The sequence below is a fragment of the Agelaius phoeniceus genome, chromosome 5, assembly GCF_051311805.1.
Source record: "Agelaius phoeniceus isolate bAgePho1 chromosome 5, bAgePho1.hap1, whole genome shotgun sequence".
In the NCBI taxonomy this organism is placed as follows: domain Eukaryota; kingdom Metazoa; phylum Chordata; class Aves; order Passeriformes; family Icteridae; genus Agelaius; species Agelaius phoeniceus.
This window is the reverse complement of record NC_135269.1, coordinates 3,631,060-3,651,881: the sequence shown is the minus strand read 5'-3', so window position 1 is coordinate 3,651,881 and position 20,822 is coordinate 3,631,060. Positions and strand designations below refer to the sequence as shown.

Below are 20,822 nucleotides of genomic sequence, written 5' to 3'. Positions count from 1 at the left end.
TCAGCCCATTTGGGAGAGTATGCACAAAAATTTTAGCATCACAAAGGAAGAAGAGGAACATGGGATGCAGCAGAATAGTAACTTTGTTGCTAAAAATTCAAAAAATTACCCTGAATTTGAGAAAGATTTTAGGTGCTTTCCTTGTTTTCTCCAGCTCATATATGTGGTGATAGCAACACCCTACTTCTTTATGTATAAAAAAAACCAGAGCAGAAGTAGTAAAATCTGCAAACTCTGAAAATCTGTGCCAATACATATCCACTTGGAGCTCCAAAATAACTGATTCCTCTACTTCATTCAGCTCCTGGCAACCGCAACTATCATTCTGTGATACAACTACCAGCCACAAAAGTGAACCAAGGACAACATTTCCCTTTACAGGAGCCACCACCTAGCAGTTCCATGGCAAGTATTTTCCTTAGTACCTGAATTCAGTTAAGTACTTTGGAAGTAAAAAATACCATGACACACATCAAATTTACTCACTTGCCCCCATCTTCTCCTGACACATGACCACCCCACAATGTTTGATATGAACAAGCTCAGAGAGATATTTTAAAAGCTCACAAAGATTAAAGGACACAGGTACTGCCATGCTGTTCAAACCATATACTCCTGAAAAATTATCATGATGACATAAAAGGAAAAAGAAATCACAACTCTCATAAAGAAATAATAATCTGCTAAGAGTTTTTTGCAATGCCTCTTGCTGCTTTCTGTTGCCACCTACTATTTCTGTCCACACTTGCAATCAGTTTGCTGAGTGAGCCACACAGGATGCAGAAATCACTCTTTAAAATGATCAGCTCAGAATTTTCCTCAGTTTCGGTTCCTGCCTTCAGCACTATGTCAAGAAACTGACTTTTGTAGCACAGCACTAAAACAAAGTAAATTTGAACTTAGATTGATTCAATGTTTAGGTTGAATATTAGGAATCCTTGTGTCAAAGAAGAAAAAATATTGTAAGTGCTTTGTCTGCTAGCAGGGGATGAAGCTGGGGAGGGAGCGAGGTACAGGAGAAATAAAACCCCACAAGGGTTTAAGCACAGCTAAACACTTGAATGCCTTCTCCCTGGTGCATAACTTAGCTATAGGATCACTCTGAGTTTTGTGATGAATGCTGCCTGGAAAATGAGCAGGTGGGAGTCCTCTGCCTAGTAAACTGAGCATTTTCTAGTTAGCTTTAGTAGGAATAAACCACTTTGTTTTTCAGTTCAGTTGACAGACACACCCTTGTGTATGTACATACACTTTCAGATTAATATGTGTAAAATATTTCCACCACCACATCACAATCACTATTTAAACAACAACTTAGCACAGAAGTTTAAAGAGTTTTTGCCACCTTACCATAGAGAGCTTTTGCACTTGTTCTTGAATTCTGCTCCCTCTCTGCCTGAGCAAACGTTGGGGAGCCATAGCCACTGGAAGAAAACATGTCTGGTTAACTTCTATATAGATATATTTGGCAGGCACTGAAAAAAAAAACCCTCCCCTTACTACACATACCTACAGCATTAGTAACAGAGGGAATGATACCAGATATTTGTTCCACACCATGAATATGAGGGAGAATGTTTCACTTGGGCTGCAGGTTCTTCTGAGCTCTCTTTTGTTGCATTAATACAACTTTGTGCACAACTGGAATGTGGTATACAAATAAATACCACCTTAACTCCAGTATCAAACTTCACATTACTAGTAGTAGTAGTAGTAATAATAGTAGTAGTAGTAGTAGTAGTAGTAGTAGTAGTAGTAATAATAATAATAATAATAATAATAATAATAATAATAATAATAATAATAATATCTATTTTATAATATATATTATATAATATATTAATGTATATAATATACAATATTATATATGTTATATATTAATAAATTATGTAAATATATTTTATATTATTATATCTATAATAAATATAATAATTTTATAATAATAAAAAATAACAATAATAATCATGACTATGCCAAAGAATTGGGTAGGATTTGGGGTTTTTTACCTGCATACACAAGTGTTTATTGCTTTTAACAATTTTAACAGCTTTTAATGAAAAACTTAAAATGACTGTCATTGTCTTACACAAACGAAAAGGCACTATGATTACAAGTGTTTCAAAAATGAGTGATATATGAGTTCACCTTAATGAGAAAAAAAAGACACCACAGATATCCTGCTCCATACAGGAATACTTGTTCCTTGGCATCAGATGGGTAAATTCTCATCAGTGCTGTGAGTGAGTCTATGCCATGCCCCTGATACAGGGATCACCCTCTTATCTGAGGCAAGGTAACACTTTCAGGTAGCAGTTGCTCAGTTCTCTTTCCTGGGAAACAGTCTGTTCTCACAGATGGGAGAGGCAGCCTCATCTTTTATGCATAAAAATGCATTCACTCAGAGCTAACCTTAAACATCTCAGGCACACAAAGGCCTCTCTGAGTAACATAATAAGGATGTTACGGCTACAGCAATTTATTTTGCTCTTCCAGATGAGTCCATGCAGTAACACAGTTTTCCCTTACGTGAACACAAAAATATCTGTCGCTTTGGTTCCACAGTTATTTCTTCTACAGAAAAAGCCTTTTTATAATTCCAGTGGGACCTACTAATTACAGCTCTATCTGAAATGGAAGCCTGAAGAAGGAGGTACAACACTATTTTGTCCATAAAAGGCAAGTCAAAGGCAAAACCTTACTTCATTTGAGGGAAGTAACTTCCATATCCACCTGGAGGGGTGTTTGATATGTGTCCATTCATTCTCACTGCCACTCACTGGGAGAAACCACCTGGGAAAAGGAAAAACAGCACATGAACTGAAGTCTCCTAAAAGATGAAGGCTGAACACAGGTGTAATACAAACCTAATGAGGAAATTATGGTTGAAATGGGAACGAAATTGCATCAACAAATTCAATTGTTATTAACTGCATCCTGGTGATGCTGCTATGGAACTTCTCCCAGTAGCAATTTGATAGTTATAGCTTCAAATAATTTATAATTTCATGAACAAAGCTATTATTTTTGATACAATGGTCTTTAGGAATAGCTGTAGAAATAAAAGGCTCACTAAATAAAGAACAAGATCTACTGCAAATGTGAACAAGATGTTCCAAATGGTAACTTTATTGCTCAAGCATGCTTGATTTCAGCCCTCAATTAATTTCTTTCAAATGCAACTCTTGAAATGACCTTTTGATACATATTCTATGAAACATATCAGCTGAATTGTTAGAAAAGATGCATTATCAAATTAAAACACAATTGTTAGCACAAAAGGAAACTTGGTTAGCTATTTTGGTACTTAAGAAAACTCTTTTTTTTTTCTTTTTTGTTAAGCAGTGCTTAACATCCTGAAAGTTTGGCGTGCCCAATGAAACCTTTCCTATAAAAGCAGTGCTGAACAGGCCATGATAAAACAGTTTAAAAAATTCTCCCTTTAATAACATGTCCATTGAAGTTAAAACTAGCTCTGGAAAGTGACTTTCATAACCCTTTCATATTCAAATTTACCATGGGCAAATACTCTTTCATTTACATATATACATGAATAATATAAATTTGAATATTTCTCTACATTTCAGTCACACTGCAGAGCAGTCAGAAGTGTACCAGATCAAATTTGTACCTACAAAATCTCTGTTTCCAAAGTAAGCACAGCCTGCTCTGTTTGCACTAGAGCTGCCTTGCAGCAGCTTCTCTTCTGAGGCTCTAATTTATCTCACTGCCCCACATTTCTTGTTCTCTTCTTGTTTTACAAAGAAGCAGCAGCTCTTTGACCTGCCAGTGCCCATTGAGTGCCCACATGTATTCAGCTACTTCCTTCTCCCATGCAAAAAGAAAACCAAAATCTGTTCTGAGCTGTAAATCCATCAGTCAGTTCAAGAGACAAACAAGCTTTGGTGGCCTTTCGTGCTGAGGGCACAGTTTTTATACATTTCTGAGGAACAAACCCCAGATGCAGTCAGCAAAACTAACTAGAACAATGCATTTGTTGGTGTATTAGACATGCCAAGTGAAATTATGTATTTGAGGTGGATTTGACACACCAAGTGAAATCATGTACAAGGGTAGTGTTGCTTTTAGTGGGTACATACTTGCTAGTTTGACTTAGTGTGTGTGTGTGTATATATATATATATATATATATGTATTTTTTTATTACTATTTTTTAAAGGTTATTTAATTTTCTTTGAAATCTCTGTAATGACACAAGCAGATTTTGCTCCACAAATATACCACATATCCAAGCTGGTAGCCAGTTTGGCTGCTCTAAGACTTTATAGAGAGTGAAGTCCTTAACAGCTGTCTCCAATAAATTACGACCTCTGCTGAGTGCTGCTCAATTCATTAGCAATTACAACCTTTGGGAAGCATCCTGAAATCATCCCATGACTTGAAAGGATACAACTGTTCATTTTCTCAGCAGAATTTGCCAGCTCACTGTGCACTCCCTGCTTCAGCTCAGTGCCCCTCTCCAGCCCAGGCTGCCTCTGAGCTCTCCACCACTTTCTATCAGCTGTTAATTCTTATCATCATCTCCAACCATGCTCAATTTGCTGCCCTGCTTAGCAGTTTCCCCTGTGATTAGCTTCCACATCCAAAACACACAAATTATCACTGCTGCTGTTTGGTATCCCCACTTAACTTTCCATCTGCACATTGTTTAAGATAGCACTCATTGAATAATTCTATTTGTCATAATCTTTTTTGATTTGTAGTCTTTTTCCTAGGCCTATTTGTAAGAAACTCTGCAACTATCTGTCTTAAAGTGAGATCTGGGGGGGGGGGGAAAAAACCCCTTGGTTGAAGACTTTCTCAGAATAATTCCATCCTAATCTGACAAATGCTTGGTTTGTATTTGTATTCACTCAATTTTATGGAGGTAGTGAAGCAGATATTTTAAGTAGAAGGAATGTAATACATTAGAATGTAATGTATTAGAATTTCAAGCTTCAGCCTTTGAAGTCAGTGTGACACACTGAGTTTGAAAGCAGCAAGACAGCTGAGCAGCAGATTTTCACATTGGGGAAAGAAACCATCTCTCATGACTAAATACTTGCCCACTGTAAGGCACAACACCACTTAAATGCAAAAAGCTTCAGAATTATGTTTTGGATGAAGACATACTGAAAATCTGAAGTAAAACAGTTTGACTATTAAAATACAAAATAAAGAACAAGCAGCTTCTTCTGCCAAGTAAGCACAAAAATTTTAGTCAGCTTTAGCTGATATGCAAACAAAACACCACTTACTATTAGATAGTTGAATAAAGCCAGCAATATTTCCTGTCCTTCATGCAATTTTCCAGTGCTTCTGAAATTCCAGCACATCTACCTTGACATGACACTTTCAATGTTATTACAGTTTCATGCAATGCTTCTGTCACTTGGTTCAAGAAACTTCCAGAATGTGAATACAAACAAACCCTTTACTGTAATTATTTATAATTAGTTCAAATATTTATAACAGCATCAAAAAGCTACTTGTGACTCCCCAGAATTATCACACAATTGGATCTCATTCAACCTAAATGTTTCATTAAAAAAATTTAGGAAAATGCTTTAATTTTTTTTTAATTAAGTGTATGATGAAGAAAAGTGAAAAACCACAAAAGGGTAACAGTATGTGCAGGGCTTTATTATTGCCTTGTACAGCTTTCTCTGCTGTGTTTCTCATCTCAAATGCTCTTTCATCTCTTATAACCAGTCAGTCCTGCAGCAAAAGTCACCCCCTGCACACTGCAAAGCCATTGTCAACCAGGAGTCTATTAATAAACTCCACTTCCTCTTTAATCTTCCCTTTCACCCCAGCCCAGCAGTTCACAGCAACCTCCACTGGTGTCCCAGACTTTAAAATAAACATCCTTCACAATTAACTGTGAAATCCCTCTTCAATTAGAGCTCAAGTATCAACAGTTTAATTGTGAATGTGACCAAAAATGGTCATATCTCAGGATCCTGGAAAAAAAAAAATACTCATGCCTGCTCGGAAAAAAAAAATATTTAAACCAGGAAAGCTAAGTAAGATTTCAAGAAGAAAATAATAATAAGAAAACAGATAAAATAATAATAATAATAAGAAAAATATAGTAGTATTTCTCCTTACCTATGTTAAAATAATATATTATTAAAATAAGTTTAAAATATTTATAAATATTACTTTTACAAAATATTTACAAACATTTTATTTTGAAAAACAAACAAAAAAATTCCAAAAATTATCTCAACAACAACAAAAAAATCCACCTAGGACTTCCCTGCTACCATCAGCTTTATTTTTGAAGAGATATTGGTAATCAGGAGCTCTGTAAATGACAAGATTCCAGCCTTTAAAACAGAGAAACCATTTCTGAGACAGACGTGCTTTTGTTCTTCAGCAGTTACAGGTGGTAATTCCAAGCATGGGGAGAATCGTGGCAGTGTACAACATGATTATATCAGTCAAGAGCACTGTTTTTTAAAAAAATTACTCTTTGTCTTCCCCATCTTGTAGCAGGGCAGCCTTGTGAAAACAATGCAATTTATGTGGCACATCAACAGCTCACATGTCCTGCCATGTCATTTCCTAATAAAAGTTTGAACATAACAAAATCCCCCAGGTTATTAAAAAAAAAAAAAAAAAAATCTTTCCCAGAAAGGCAGAGCTGCATCATTAGAGCAAATTAGATATTCCAGAGCCTGGTGCTTTTCCACTCATCCTGAAGCCATCAGTCCCACCCAGAGGCAGATCACAATATCATATGGAAACCAAAAGAGAAACAACTTAGTGATGCAGATATCATAGAAATCATGGAGGGGGAAGGGCTAAGGAGAAAAGGATGCACAGGAAAGCCAATAATGGCTGGAATAATTATTGTCTACTGATTAGAAAGTGTTATTGCTATCATGTATCCCCCAAACCCACCAAAATACTCCCCAGGCAGGCAGAGCCCAGGCTGTAACTGCAGCCTAAACAAAAGCAATGGACATTACAAGGTAACACCATTCCCTGGTGAGTGCAGCAATGTCAGATAAGGACACTCTCTCTCCACCCTTCCCCTTTCAAAAGTATTATGGAAGAAAAAAACAACAGGAAGAAAAAAATTTTAAAAAATCCACGTACTCATGGCTCACTGTGCATTCAGTAAAAATGCCTCTCACTGCTATCCCACAGCTTTCAGCACTGCTGACCTGCAGAATGTACAAAAAACTGTTTAGCTTGCTGTGTGACTCGCCATTTTTCATCTGTTTCTTCTCAAACCTCACCCTGTTCACCCACACACAACTTTCCCTCCTGGTGCTAAATTTTCAAACAGCATCTCCTGATGTCTACCTTGCTATTCTGACCCATTACTCTTCTATTTGTATCTTCACTGCAGCCACAGATTTTACAAATGGGAATCTCCTGGCAGAAATACATCCCGTGGAGCCAGTTGGAATGTGGCTGCTGCTGCCCTCTGCTTTGGGACTTGCTTCAGAGCACAACCAAGAGCAAACACGAGTTCTGCTGCTTGTTGGACACCTTGCCTGGAGATAAACACCAAAATGCACATGAATGCATGAGTAAGTGATACTTCTGAAATGATCCCTGGGGATTTTCCAGCTTCAGTGCACTGATAGCAGAATTTCTCTGAGAAAAACTGCCTTTGCTTGAGCTAGCAGCAGCTTTGCTCTGCAATGTTTTCAGTTTCCTGTTAAGCAGGTTGGAGCATCCAAAAGCTGGGAGAAAAGATGACAGCAAAAAACCAATGCAGAAAATTGAAAGCCAGGACTTACAAGTGCTGCAGTTTGAACACAAAATAAATTGATTCCCCACCACTGTGACTGTTGTCCCCTTTGCCTCTCTCAAGCCACTCTATATTTATTTATATTTATTTTTGAAGCTCTCTGAGCTGTATATACTCCAGTATTCACTCCTGTGTCCAAGCACCAGAAAATATGTTCATAAAATAATTTTGAAAATGCTGTTACCTTCAGGATGTCTCTGCATTCAGAGCAGTTGTCCAGCATGACCCTTAGCACAAATTACACTGCATTTGAGTTTATGCAAATCTGCACTTCTTTGCATCCTGGTTTTAGGTTTTAGTGCTGGATGCAGTGTTAACTAGCTGGGGTTCCTGCTAAAGAAACCTGGAGGGATGGAAAGGGCTGGATGTGTCTCCCTCTCCTGCCTGAATTTTACTCCTTATAGAAAGCTGAGCTTCAGCTTCCTATAAGGAGTAAATAATAAATATTTTAAATAACTAAAATGAATTTAAATAATTTTAATTAATAAATAAATTTAAATAAATAATAAATATCCAGCAATAATAAATATTATTTACCTGTTTGTGTAAGGGGTCACAGGGGTAGAAGCATTTCAAGCAACTAAAGACAGTGACAGACAAAAAACACCACTCTGTCTGGGCAGGGGACAGGGCACACAGAGTGCCCAGTGGGGATTTGTAAATGTATTCACATCCCTCTCCACAGTGCAGTGCAGCAGACAAGCTCCATCAGTGCTGCTTTTGCCAGCTTCAGAAAGTGTTTTGATTTCCACTGACACTTTCTGAAATCTAATACTCTTCCCTGAGTCCCTCACTGAAGAGGAGTATGCTAAATTCATTAGCAGCATTCCTTTCAGCAGGAGGGAGAGGATAAATTTATTAGAGAAAATCTGTGGTCATAATTACCAGCCAAAGTAGATAAAGGCTTGTCTTCAGAACACAAATTGCTATCTAAAAGAAAAGATTTCCATTGGACAAACTAAGATTAAAAAAAGCCCTAGAAGTCTTATTTTTCCTACTCTGATATTTCCCAGTGATTCACTGTTAAAGAAATATTCTAACAATACAATTAAGATGGCTATCTTTTATTTTGGGAAAGGAAAGAAATATGGAGAGCAACAGGAAGAACTGAATGAATAAACCTCAGACCATGTTCATAGACTTTGCCCTTATTATTGCCACACTAATAAAGACCCTGCTTGAAAACAGGTTCTTATTCTGGCATGGCAACTTATTTCCATCCCTTTCAGGTCTGGGCCATGATTTATAATTAACCATATTGAAAGAAAATAAAACAGCTCTACAGATACAAAAGCTTCAAAGACTTAAAATCCCCATTGCAACAAAGGAACGTTAATAAATATGCCAAGCACTGAAGCCACCACTCACTGCTATTTTTAATTAGAGAATTAACCACCTCATCTAAAGCAATGTTAGTATTAATTACCAAGATCAAGATCATTATGCAGTCCTTGCAGAATGTATCACCACAGCTGGAATATCTTGTATAAAAGAAAGAATAAAAAAAAAACAACCCAAAAATCCAAACAAAAAACCTTTCACACATACAGAGCAGTCCAAAGAGGAAGGGGTTTATGGCACATGAAGGAATTTGTAGAGGAAAGTAGAAAAAAGGGATTATAATGTACCATCAAAATCAGTATTTTTGGTCAGCCTATGTCAAGTAGAGTAGTGAACTGACAAAAGACACCATTTTTACTCATAAATCCCAATTCCAATGTGCCTACAACACACTCAGTATCTTCACTTGAAGTGATGTACAAAAACTTGTCCTGGTTTGGGATTTTGGTGGGTTTGTTTTTTGTAGGGTTTTGTTTTGTTTGGTTGGTTTTTTGGTTGGGTTTTGTTTTTTTGGGGTTTTTTTGTGTTTTGTTTTATTAAAATTTTAATTTTTTTAATGAAACAAAACCGGCCTTGAAACTGCTGACTGGTGAATTCTTCTGACCCAGCACAGAAACCGCAGCTGTATCTCCCTTCTTCATACTCCCTGATTTTTTTTTCCTTATTTCTTTTTATTCTTTGATACATCCTACTTCAAATGAGATCATTAGATTTCAAAAGATGGCACTCCAGACACTACTTTGAAACTCAGTTTGCAGTATACATCCAACTTTAAAGCCACCACTTTAGAAATGGAAATCTAAAACTTCTAAAGTATTTAAAGGTTAATATGATAATGTCTTTAGGTGTTGTTTTAGATAAAGTTTTCCTCTCATTCTGTTCAAAAAATGAAAGAACTTCCAACAGTTAAAAAGTTAAAAAAGTTTAAGAGCTGTTTCAATTTGCCCAAATGAAACTGGTTTAACCACCTACCCACATTTATTAGCCAGTTAATAACTGTGCCATGACAATATTAAAACTGGCGTGGTACAGTTCATAACAAAAGCTGAACTGAAACCTTATAATGATATACTCCAACCAGACTGTAAAAATTAACATGAAGGAGGAGGAGGGGAAAAAAAGGCAGGAACACTCTTCAACACCTCTCTAATTTGGTTGAATAGAAATGTGGCAAGATTTCATTTTTGTTTTCACAAATTTGCTTTCTTCAGTCTTGGTGAAGTTATTGAAGTCCATCAGTTACTGACATAGAAAACCGATTTCTGTGTCTGTAGCAGGTTACAATTCTGAATTAAACAAGACAAAGCTGAGTAGAAGGAACATCCACTGGCTCCCTGATGATCTTGAACACTCATGCTCCAAACCATTTTGCACCACCCACTGATGGCTTTCCTTGATGATTTCACTTTGTTTATTGAACCTTCAGCCCTTTCACCAGTAAAGTGCTCTGAATGCAAACTAACATGTATCTGGAAGGCCTCAAACTTTAATATGGCAAGGGTCCATGCTCCTTGTTTTACTGGAAGATTTAGATTTTCTATATGGTACCCCAAAAACATTAAAATGGCAGTTTGCATGCAGTTCAGTGAAAAGAGAAAAGGCACTGTTTAATAAAGGTGAACAAATAGGTGCAATTGAAAAATTTAGAAGTTATTGATCAAACCACAACAAATCAGCAATGCTGAGCATAAGGGTAAGCTCACAGTAGAACTCAACAGCAAATCTAAAAGTTTAATTTTAAAACTTAATAAATAAGCACATACTATTCTAACGATGCTGACTAACTCTTCAAACTTCCTGACTCAAATAATGTGCAAACAAGGTTTCACAAGACTGATATGCAAATCCTCATGACTTTAGGTAAGGCAATCTAAACCAAACATCACCAAAAAAGTTTTGGGGATTAAACATTTTTTAAGGCCAGAAAAGGCAGCAGAGTACTCATATTCTCAGAATTAATTTTAAATATTCCCCTAATATTGTCAAAGTAGTTGCAACATCATGTGTATATTCAAGTATTAAATTAACACATGATTCCTGGAAAGTATTTGAATTAATTGCAAACCTAGTCAGCAAGCCTCCTAAAAGGGATGAGCTTTTCACTTGTCATACACACATAAAGCACATAAGGAGAGGAATTTATTCTCAAAGACATGGTTGTGAAGCTGCAGTGAACAGCAGCAACAATGGCAATAGCTGGGAGTCAAACCTGAGCCCTACTTCAGCACAGAGGTTTGACTGAAGCTGGTTCATAGACACTTTTGGCAGAGAAATGGGTGTTTTCTTTAAAACTTCCCCTCTGTTACAGGAATCTTATTTTTTTTTCAAACTCTGGGGCCTATAAAAACTGTTTTGTCTTGAATCTATGGGGGAAACTGCTCCTCCTGAGTTGCCATCCAGGTCAGTACCTGTTGTATTTTTCATTACTAAGAGGAGACACCATGAGAAGGGGCCTGGATGCACAGTGTCCACATGGTAACAAGTCCATAGAGACTCTGAAAATGAGGCAGAAGAGAGAAAATGCAGGGAAAGCCAATAAATTTTTCAATAAAGTTGGAGGATAAGTTGCACTATAAGCTATTTTAAACCCTAGCAGGAGCAGTCACTGACTTTTACAAACAACAAATTTGTTCAATTTTCCCATCTATGAAAAAAAAAGAACCCATAATACCATCACCAGACCAACTGAGATATTCAATTGAATGCAGTGGAAAAATGCAATTATTTTGTTTTCACTGAAAAATTTGCACTGGGAAAAATATTTTTCAAGGGAATATTGCCTTTTTTTTTTTTCCTTCTGCTTGAAATGCCTTCTTGCCACCAATCAGGAAACCCAAAATCATTTCCTACTCCACAGCAGAATAAAGTAGAGACATGAGAAGAGCTGTGTGACTTGTTTGCTCACACAAAAGAGTGAAGTCAAACAGACTCTATCATGCAGCATTTCCTTGATGGTTTTTCCTTCTGAAGCATGAATCTGAAACAATAAACTCCAAGGACAACTCCCCCTCACCTGAGGTTAAAAGCAGGCATATGACTGCAGTGGGGTGTGTGACCTTCACTGTGGTCTGAGCAGCTCTCAGCACTTTCAGACATGCAATAACTCACCTGCACCCCAGTGATGCTTCAGGTTTTAGCTTTTATATTTTTCAGATTCTGTGCTGCTTTAGTCTGTAATTCTGAGCTTCATATTATGGGATGGTGAGCTCTCTGCACAGAGTAGGCAGACAAAACAATTCCTGCTCCAGCTGGGCACCAAGGACAAATGACCCAAATCTCAGCCCAGGAGCACAAACCCCATGGGCTGGAGAGAGAAAAACAAGCAGGGTGGGACTGCAGGGGCTAAAGCTGGAATGGGACAATGAACTGCAAGATGCAAATGGAGCAGAACTGATCCCAGGGAGAGACCCCGTGCCCGCTCGTGCATTTTGGGGCCATTTTGGTTCATCTTGGGTGCAGCCCTGGCTGGGCTCTTGTGCTGCCCAAGGTGCATCCATGGAGGAGATCCTTTGAGTAAATCCCTGCTTTATTCTTTAACTCCATCCAGCCTCTGTTCTAGGTCACCTTTCACAGGGCATCACCAGCATCAGCTAGAGAGGTTTGTTGGGGGTCACCAGAAAACTTGGTCATTGACTTTTTTGTTTGTGTTTACGCACATATAACCCCAAAAAAACCCCAAAACCCCAATATATTGCAATTCAGCAAGTAAACTAAAGGCACTATCCTGTGCCTTTGTCCACATCAGGGCTGCAATTATTATTCCAATTATTCAGCACAAAGTGAGTCAAGTGTAAAAAGAACTCACGGAGCTGAGGTCACAGCTGACTGAAGTCACACCCTGCCACAGTATTTACAGTGCACTTATGCAACTCAGCAATTGTTTCCTGGATGAAAATAGGCTGAACAATAGCAGATCCCACCATTTGTGGGAAGGAAATAGGATTTAAACTTTTGGTGTTCCATGCCTCTGGTTTTCTGGTTGCAATCATTTATGTTTTGCTGGACAGATACAATTTTCTCATCCATTAACCTGGGCCAAGCCCTTCCTCTAGGTGCATTTCCATTCCACGTACATAAACTCAGCAAATACCATATTTTTGATGCTTTGTTTTGTTTTAAAGTACCTGAATCAAATGCATAAATATGATTATTTTCCAACTCAATTCACAGATTCACATTTTCAAAAGCAGTCTCTGAATGCCCAGGCTTGGCAAGTTTACAGGCTTGACTTCCAGAAGAAAAAATATATATACTTTTGAAAATTTTAATGCCTTTACAATCACATATTTGGTTTCCAGCAAACATCCAGTGATTAAGGATGACAAAATTAGAAACCTTTATAAGAGACAAATTATGATCACCACAAAATGTATTTTTCTGCAATTACCTCAAATAAGTTTGAATTTCACAAGAAAATTTTCCTCAGGAATTTGTCATTGATGGTTACCAAGCCAAATTTAACAAACTCTCACTAGAAATGGATTCTGAAATGCTACAACAGGTATTTTATTGCAATTTGCTTATTCATTCAAATGAAAGCATTTGCTGAGGCATTTTTAATGTCAAATTTTCTTAAAACTAATGTCAGATAGTGTGGGAGAGAAGCCCAAGATACCTTGCCCCCAGGAAACCTCAGTGGAGCTACTGGACTGTTTGGAAAGCTCCCACAATTTTTGAAGGAAGACAATTTTCAAAAATCTTTCTGAACATGAATTTTTTGTTCTGCAATGGCTTTTATTAGAAATAAATGTGTGTGAAGTAAGTGTGGGTGGGAAGGAGAAAGGGAAGGAGCTAAAAAGCCATATGAGGTAATGCCTTTTGATCCTTTCCTGGCTGGAGGAATGACAGGTGAGCCTGGGGAAATTTGACTGCTCCATTCACTTCCAACCGCTACAAAAATTGCTCTAGATGTGATTCTTGTGATTTTACCCATTATTTAAGAAGCAGTCATCTAAAATCTTCCTTCAGGTTACCCTCCTATGGACCTCAGAAAGGTTAAATAATTAACTTTTGTTAATAATATCATAATAAACCTTATTAATAATATAAATATTAAATTAATAATAATCAACCTTATAATTAACCTGAGACCCTGCTGCTCCAGGATGCTGCCAGGTTTTGAAGGGCAATGACACAAAGCACAGTGAGCTACAGCTCCAACTGGAATTAGAATTACCCATGGAGACAGTCTTTAGAGCAATGAATGTTATCTTAAAAACTATTTTCCATAACACCCTTATCCTCCTGGCGACACCCATGTGGCCAGAAAACATCAGAGCCCTGGGAGGTGCTAGAGGGAAGGGATCCATAGAAAATTTTTGAGGGACACAGCTACAAACAATAAAAACAGAGCTTCATCCCACATTCTAGGCAACTAAGAAATGATGCTGCTTACTATAAAACTATACCAGCTCCTCACCAATGAGTAAATTTTGCTTATTGAGCTCTGAGTTGCCTAAACTAGAATACATTTTCTATTCTGTGAGATTAAGAAGTGTATTTTCCCCCTTTCCAGAAGGCACACTAGATAAACTTTAAACTCATAGCCAGTTTCAAAGGAAAAATATTTGTCCTACACAAAGCCTCTATTCAGTGTCCCTGTTTTTACTACAGTAAGAAAAATAGCTGTGCCCTGGGTAATTTGTTCATGTATGCCAATAAAAGCACATTGGACCAGAGCCAGCACTTCTAGCAAGCTCCCAAGGACTTCTGAAGTCCTATGAAAAGCAGAACTTTTTCTTTCTCTACTTATCCTTTTTCTATTTGCCATTCCCAGAACTTAGTACTTGTTTCCATTACATTTGCCTTTATGTTACTGTGAGAAGCAACTGAAAGAAAAAAAAAATAAGACTAAAGAATAAACCCAAGGCTTTAAAGAAGCCCTTGTACAAAAAAGAGCTTTCAGATATTTTCATACAATGTTTCAAATGTTAAGCATGCACTGTTCTGAACTCCATGCTGTTCAGAAACTACTAGAGAGGCTAAAGTATATTCACATTTTAGACATTAAACATATGAAGAATTAAGGAGCATACTGATATAAATACTTAGATTTCTATGCTTTCATTAAGGAATCTGATCAATGAACTTGCTGTTGAACTAAGGCAGGTCTGTGACAGACTCAGGGTAAAAAAGAGCTTTGACCAAATTATTGGGAAGTTATTCAGGATAAAGTAATTGCCTGTTCATAGGTGCTTCCCCAAAACTCAGTGCTTTTTGAAACAGTTTCCAAAACAATCACAGAAATGGGGCTGAAAAGGAAGGAAGTCATCTCACAACCTTAAGGCAGGAGCAACTGTGCCAAGGTAATTCCCAAAAAGTAGTACTTCCCAAGCTCTTCCTTGAGCCTCTGATAAGGGAGGCTGTCAACCTAGCCTGGGGAAACCCAGGGTCTCATTAACCTTATTCTGAAAAAGGCTATCGAGGCCCCGGGTTTCTTTTCAATAAATAATCTAAATCCAAGGTTCTTCTTTATAAATAATCTAAATCCATGTTTAGTTTCAACTCACCTGACACTGCTTCTACCTTCAACACACCCAAGAACTACACTAGATTCCTAATTTTAGGGGGGAATAAAAGGTAACAACATGCATGAAATCAGTGTTAAACCAGGCTTATAAAAATATCCTATTCCTCTGTCTTGTTTGATCAGGAATATTTGGCTTGCTGCTACCTCCCCTCTCCTCTAGAACTTCTCACTCACATCAGCACTGCAATGGGCCCACAAGGACTTTGTCTCATGTGTATCATCTCATATGTTTTTCCAGCTAGGCAATCCAAAGTAAGCAGATGTCAACTTCTATTTTCCCTCAGGAGCCCACGAGGCAAGTTTCAGGGGGAACAATATTGCAGTTACTTCATCTATATATTATCTTTCATTATCTCAGTGTTTTTCTAAGCCATATCCCTTTGCTTCTTGAACTTTGCATAACCTCTACTCTTTCCTCATATTGTTTAATGCAGCCTTATGCTTTTCTCCTCCTTTTCCTTTTTTTCATGCACATTTACAGCAGACTGTCTGGAAAAGAAATAAAGTTATTCAAGAAAAAATAATTCAAGTGCAGACTCAAAAATAGTTCCTGACATTGTACAAAGACTTTAAGATGGGGACTCAGCTTGCCATCCACCCTATGACTATCCTACATCTCCTGTAAATTGGGTTGGATGATCACTTAGAAAATTAACACTGACAATTATAAATATTGCCTTTCCCAACAGAGACACCAAAAGAATTAGAGGTAGGATTTTTTTTTTTTTTTACATTTCCCAGCCATTGCATTAAGCTTTCTGAAAACTCATTCACAGACAGTTTAGGTGAAATGGCAGAAGCAATTACTGCTCTAATTGGCTGTGACCTCTTCCTGCCTTTCCATGGATGCAAAAACATGGATGTAGAAATCCCAACTTCTTTGTAGGTGCCAGTGTGAAATCCAGGGAAGAGGAGCAAGCTGCAACTTGCAGCAGCTGAGGTTATGGCCCAAATAAGATCCAGCACAAAGATAAGGGATTTTAGTAGGACAGCTGGGAAGGTTGTCAGATGTCCCACCTTTCTCCATTCACAAAGAGCTTAAACGGTTCTCCACATCTTGGGTTTTCTGTGGTTGAGATGACCCCGAGGTATTAAAGAGTCTTTTTCCACAGCCCCTCAATTGAAGAAGAAGTCAGGATTCGTCAGTTCCAGTTTTCAAGGCTGTTTATTTTCCCTTTTCTATAACATTCTTTCTCTGAGCTGCTGAGATCTGTCCAGCAGGTTGGTTTGTGGTACAGTCCCTGCCTTTGGGGTGGTGTTGGCTTTTTATACTAAGAACTACCTGTACTTTATTTACAATAATTTTCCAATCCCTATCACCTATGTTAGACCATCTGTCTCTACTCTAAACCAGTCCAGAAGTGTCACCATCACAGCAGAGGATGGAGGACAAGAAGAAGAAGGACAGGACACAGCCAGATTCCTCCATCTTGCCTCTTGAACCCCCATTCTAAATCCCCCAAAATTCTACTTTTTCATCCTGTGACAAATTCACTATCATTCTACTCAAACCCTTGTGGCTTGTAACTCCTCACACAAAGTTGGTAATTGTTTCCATGGGCTAAAATCAAAGGCACAGGTGTTTGTGACTCTGTGCCAAGGTCTGTGAGCCCCTGCCAGGGTCTGGAGTCCTCCAGGGCAGCCAGAGGAATGTCCTGGGTTCCAACACCCACACTGCCCCCACTGGGTCTGGCTCTGGGTCACACTGAGCCACCTCCTCCAGGAACAGCCCCATGGACCAACCACTTCACCTGCTCCAGGGATGCCATGGTTGTTTCCTCCTCAGCCACACAGGAGGGCTGGAGGGAGCCAACCCACAAACAGGGATGTGGCATTGCATGGTGGGAGCAGAGCAGTCACCAAATCATTCCCTGCCTGTGCATGAGGTCAGTACTTCTCCCCAAAGGCATCTGCACAATTAATATCTAGTCAAGCTGGCCAAGCCAACTTCATGTCCTTTGTTGAAGGGAAAACAGCACAGCTGCAGCCCAGAGCACTGAAGGTGACATTTGGGCAAACTACACATCCAAAAAAATTTGCTTCCTTTGGCATTATTCAGCTTTGTGAGTCAGTTCTTTAAAGCACAGCCAGTGCCAGGCTCTCAGGTGATGTTAATGGGAGATATTCCCATCTGTTTTCTCTGAACTTAACATGAAATAAGATCACAGCTCTAATCACATCGGTGGGTCAAGATTTACAGAAATTAGAGAGTGAGGAAGCCATTGGATTCAGCCCTTCTGCTACAAAACCATCCTCCTAAACACAAGCTTTCCAGTTTTACTGCTGGAGCAGCACCTCTTGAAAATCTTAAAAACCAAACAAAAACAAAAAACCAAACAAACCAAAAAATAAACCAAAACAGAACAAAAATACCCCCCCCCAAAAAAAACCCAAAACCCAAAAAAACCCCAAACAAGTTAGACACAGGATTTCTTCTGCCATTAGAAATGCAGTGCTGAGGGCACAACAGCTCTGCATTTCCCCTCCTGTCACACTTGCACAACATTCCTGTCACCCAGGAGTTCCTCTGGAACTTTGTGAGGAGTCCTCACACCTGGATTCTCCCACCCAGCTAAACCAAAGACAGCTTTCAGCTGACAGCTTTGAGGCTTGCCAAAACCCATGCTTATCTGGAATATACTGAGAGCTTGTTATCTCAGGATAGGGAGAAAACTCACACAGCTTCAGGTTCCAAAAAAGACATTTGTGGTCAATAGTCCCAAACACCCTCATTGTTTCTGAAAGGTCGAGCCCTGTTGCCCACGCCTTCCTCATTGACTCTCCCCCAGTGAAGGGCATGTACAGCTCTTTTTCTAAAAGTTCCCAGATGATTTGAATGCTTTGCTTGAAACAGAAAACCATAGATTTCTGTAAGGGAGGGGATCCATTACTCTACAAGCAGGGAAATCCCAGCAGCTGTCCTAACGTTTTTCCTGCTGCCCAGATCAATTGGTGAGCACGAGGGGCTCCTGTGTAGCACACTCCTGCCAAATTTTAGCATTATTTAGCAGATGGCTACTTCTCAGTGTGCTTGGGGCTTTTCCCTGCCTGGCACTGGATGGTTTCACATCAGAAACACAGGTGCTGCTTTCCAAGCAACAGCATGGCCTCCCTCTCTGGCTCAGGCTTGGTGCAGTCTGGAAGCTCCAGAGATGCTAAACATCCCCTTACTTTTCAGTTGTGAACATCCCCTTTTCTTTCAATTGTGAACATGGCCTTTCCTTCCAATTGTGATTAGAAGAGGCATTGCAGCCCTAGCACAGTGATCAGACAGCTCTGGCAGGTGACAAGAAGGACAAAGTGCTCAGGTGACATGAAACCAGTGGCAGCAGTGGTTCTCCTGCAAAATTTGGGGCATATATTGTACAGCACCCAGTAATGAAATCTTAACAGAAAGAGCTGCAGCAGGTAGCACTCACTTCCAATGGTTACCAAACAAGACTGTGACCACTGCAAATTGTCCTGAGTACATAAAATTAGTAGAACTTCTTTAATGATGGACATGATACCCTCTTGGATTGCTCCAGAAATGGAAATATGTAAACTGTGATGTTGTGTAATTTGCATTTCCCTAAGATGAGGTTGCTCTTATCTAGTGTTCCTCTCACTCTCGTGTTTTAGTGCACTCCGGGGGGATATTATCCAAGAGGATAACAACAAGATGTAGAAGACTTGCAGTATAAATAGCCACATGCAATATACAAACTAATGCCAAACTGACCACAAATGATTTTCCAGAGATTTCCAAACCTGTCTGAGCAGAAGCAAGGAGTGGAAGAACTCTCTCACTCCTGACTCACACTGCTGGCCTGAAGACAACAGAGTTTGTTACTCAGAAATGGCATTTGGACACTCCCTCCTCCCCAGGAGTAAAGTACAGCAGAGGAGGGAGGAAGCATCCACAGCTCCAGATTTATGGAAGAAGAAAAAAAGATTGCACAAAACCCGAGGAATCTGGGGTATGTTTCAAGCCACAAGAGTAACAAAGGAAATTGTGTGCAGCATAATGATTATTTTGTGTATTTTTGAATTATCCAGAGGGAACTGTATCTCTACAATATATTTTGCCTACTGTCCACATCCCACAGACTTCAAGTCAGCTGTGCTGTTCTCTCACAAACACAGGAGTAAGGATGGGAAGAAATTTTGCTTCCATTTTATTTTTCATTTCCGCTTTTTTTTTAGATCCCTGATGAATTTTAATCCCCATCTTGTTGCACATAGAAAACAGACACTTGAATAGTGATTGTTAGTACAAGAAGTATTTGGATCCACAGGTCTACATGTAAAATCGAATTACAAAGAGAAAAAGAAGTCCATGTGATTTGCAGGACACAGAACCCTGTCAGATGATGGAAATGAATTCTTCTTCTAAGAATTATTTGGAAGAAGGGTGGAAGGGATAAAGCCACAACAGTGTATTCAGTATGGGACTTCATGGACACTGAAAAAGTTACTGAGCACAGATAATTAGTACAAGTCAACCATGAAATAAACTCACAGCATGGATTAGAAGGGAAAGAAAACTCTAAAAGAGCATCATGACATGCAGACCAGCCTGTCTCCAAACAAAAGCTACAGTTTTCCATTTTTTTTTCCTTTGTTGCAGAGATTTTCAGGGGGAGGGGTTGAAGGAACCACAGAGCAGTCAATTGCCCAGCTTCCATTAGTTTCTTTTAAATACTGATTTTGGAAAATCTTATGCCCTGAAAATCAAGGTTCTCCCATGCACCTAGATGATACTCAGAAGAAAAAGTAATATTTGGGTGTGCAGTAGCTGGATATTTTTGTAATCTTTAACATTGACTTCCAAATGCCTCATTCAACAATTTATTTCACCACAATATACTTGCAGGACTAAATCTCACATTTTTATTTGAGCATTGCTGTTCACAGAATAGTCCACTCAGAATGCCCAGAATATAAATTAGCCTTTCCTGGCTAAAAATCCTAAACTATGACAGACAACTGGCACTTGTTAAATTGCCCTAACTAAAAAAAGTAAATAAAGAAAATTCATAAAATTAGAAAGTATATTTAATCTTTTCAGAAATTTACGATCATCCACTTCACCAGCTAATATTAAAAAATTCCATTTTCCCCTGTTTCCTTCATACTCCCCTTTATTTGGATATGAAGTTAAAAAAATCTCAAATCACCAATATCAGGTTGGTCAAGAGTAAAA

At 38.5% G+C, this 20,822-nt stretch overlaps 1 protein-coding gene across 4 annotated transcripts in view; it reads right to left on the bottom strand.

The window, feature by feature from the left end:
• EPS8 (EGFR pathway substrate 8, signaling adaptor) overlaps positions 1–20,822 on the bottom strand; it is a 125,141-nt gene that overhangs the window by 45,972 nt on the left and 58,347 nt on the right. For all 4 annotated transcript variants that reach the window (XM_077178134.1, XM_077178135.1, XM_077178133.1 and 1 more), the window contains 2 exons: positions 2,700–2,790; positions 1,351–1,424 (listed from right to left, as the gene is read on the bottom strand). In XM_077178134.1, coding sequence (XP_077034249.1) covers positions 1,351–1,424; positions 2,700–2,761 — 136 coding nt within the window. In that variant the 5' untranslated portion in view covers positions 2,762–2,790. The remainder of the gene's footprint in view (positions 1–1,350; positions 1,425–2,699; positions 2,791–20,822) is intronic.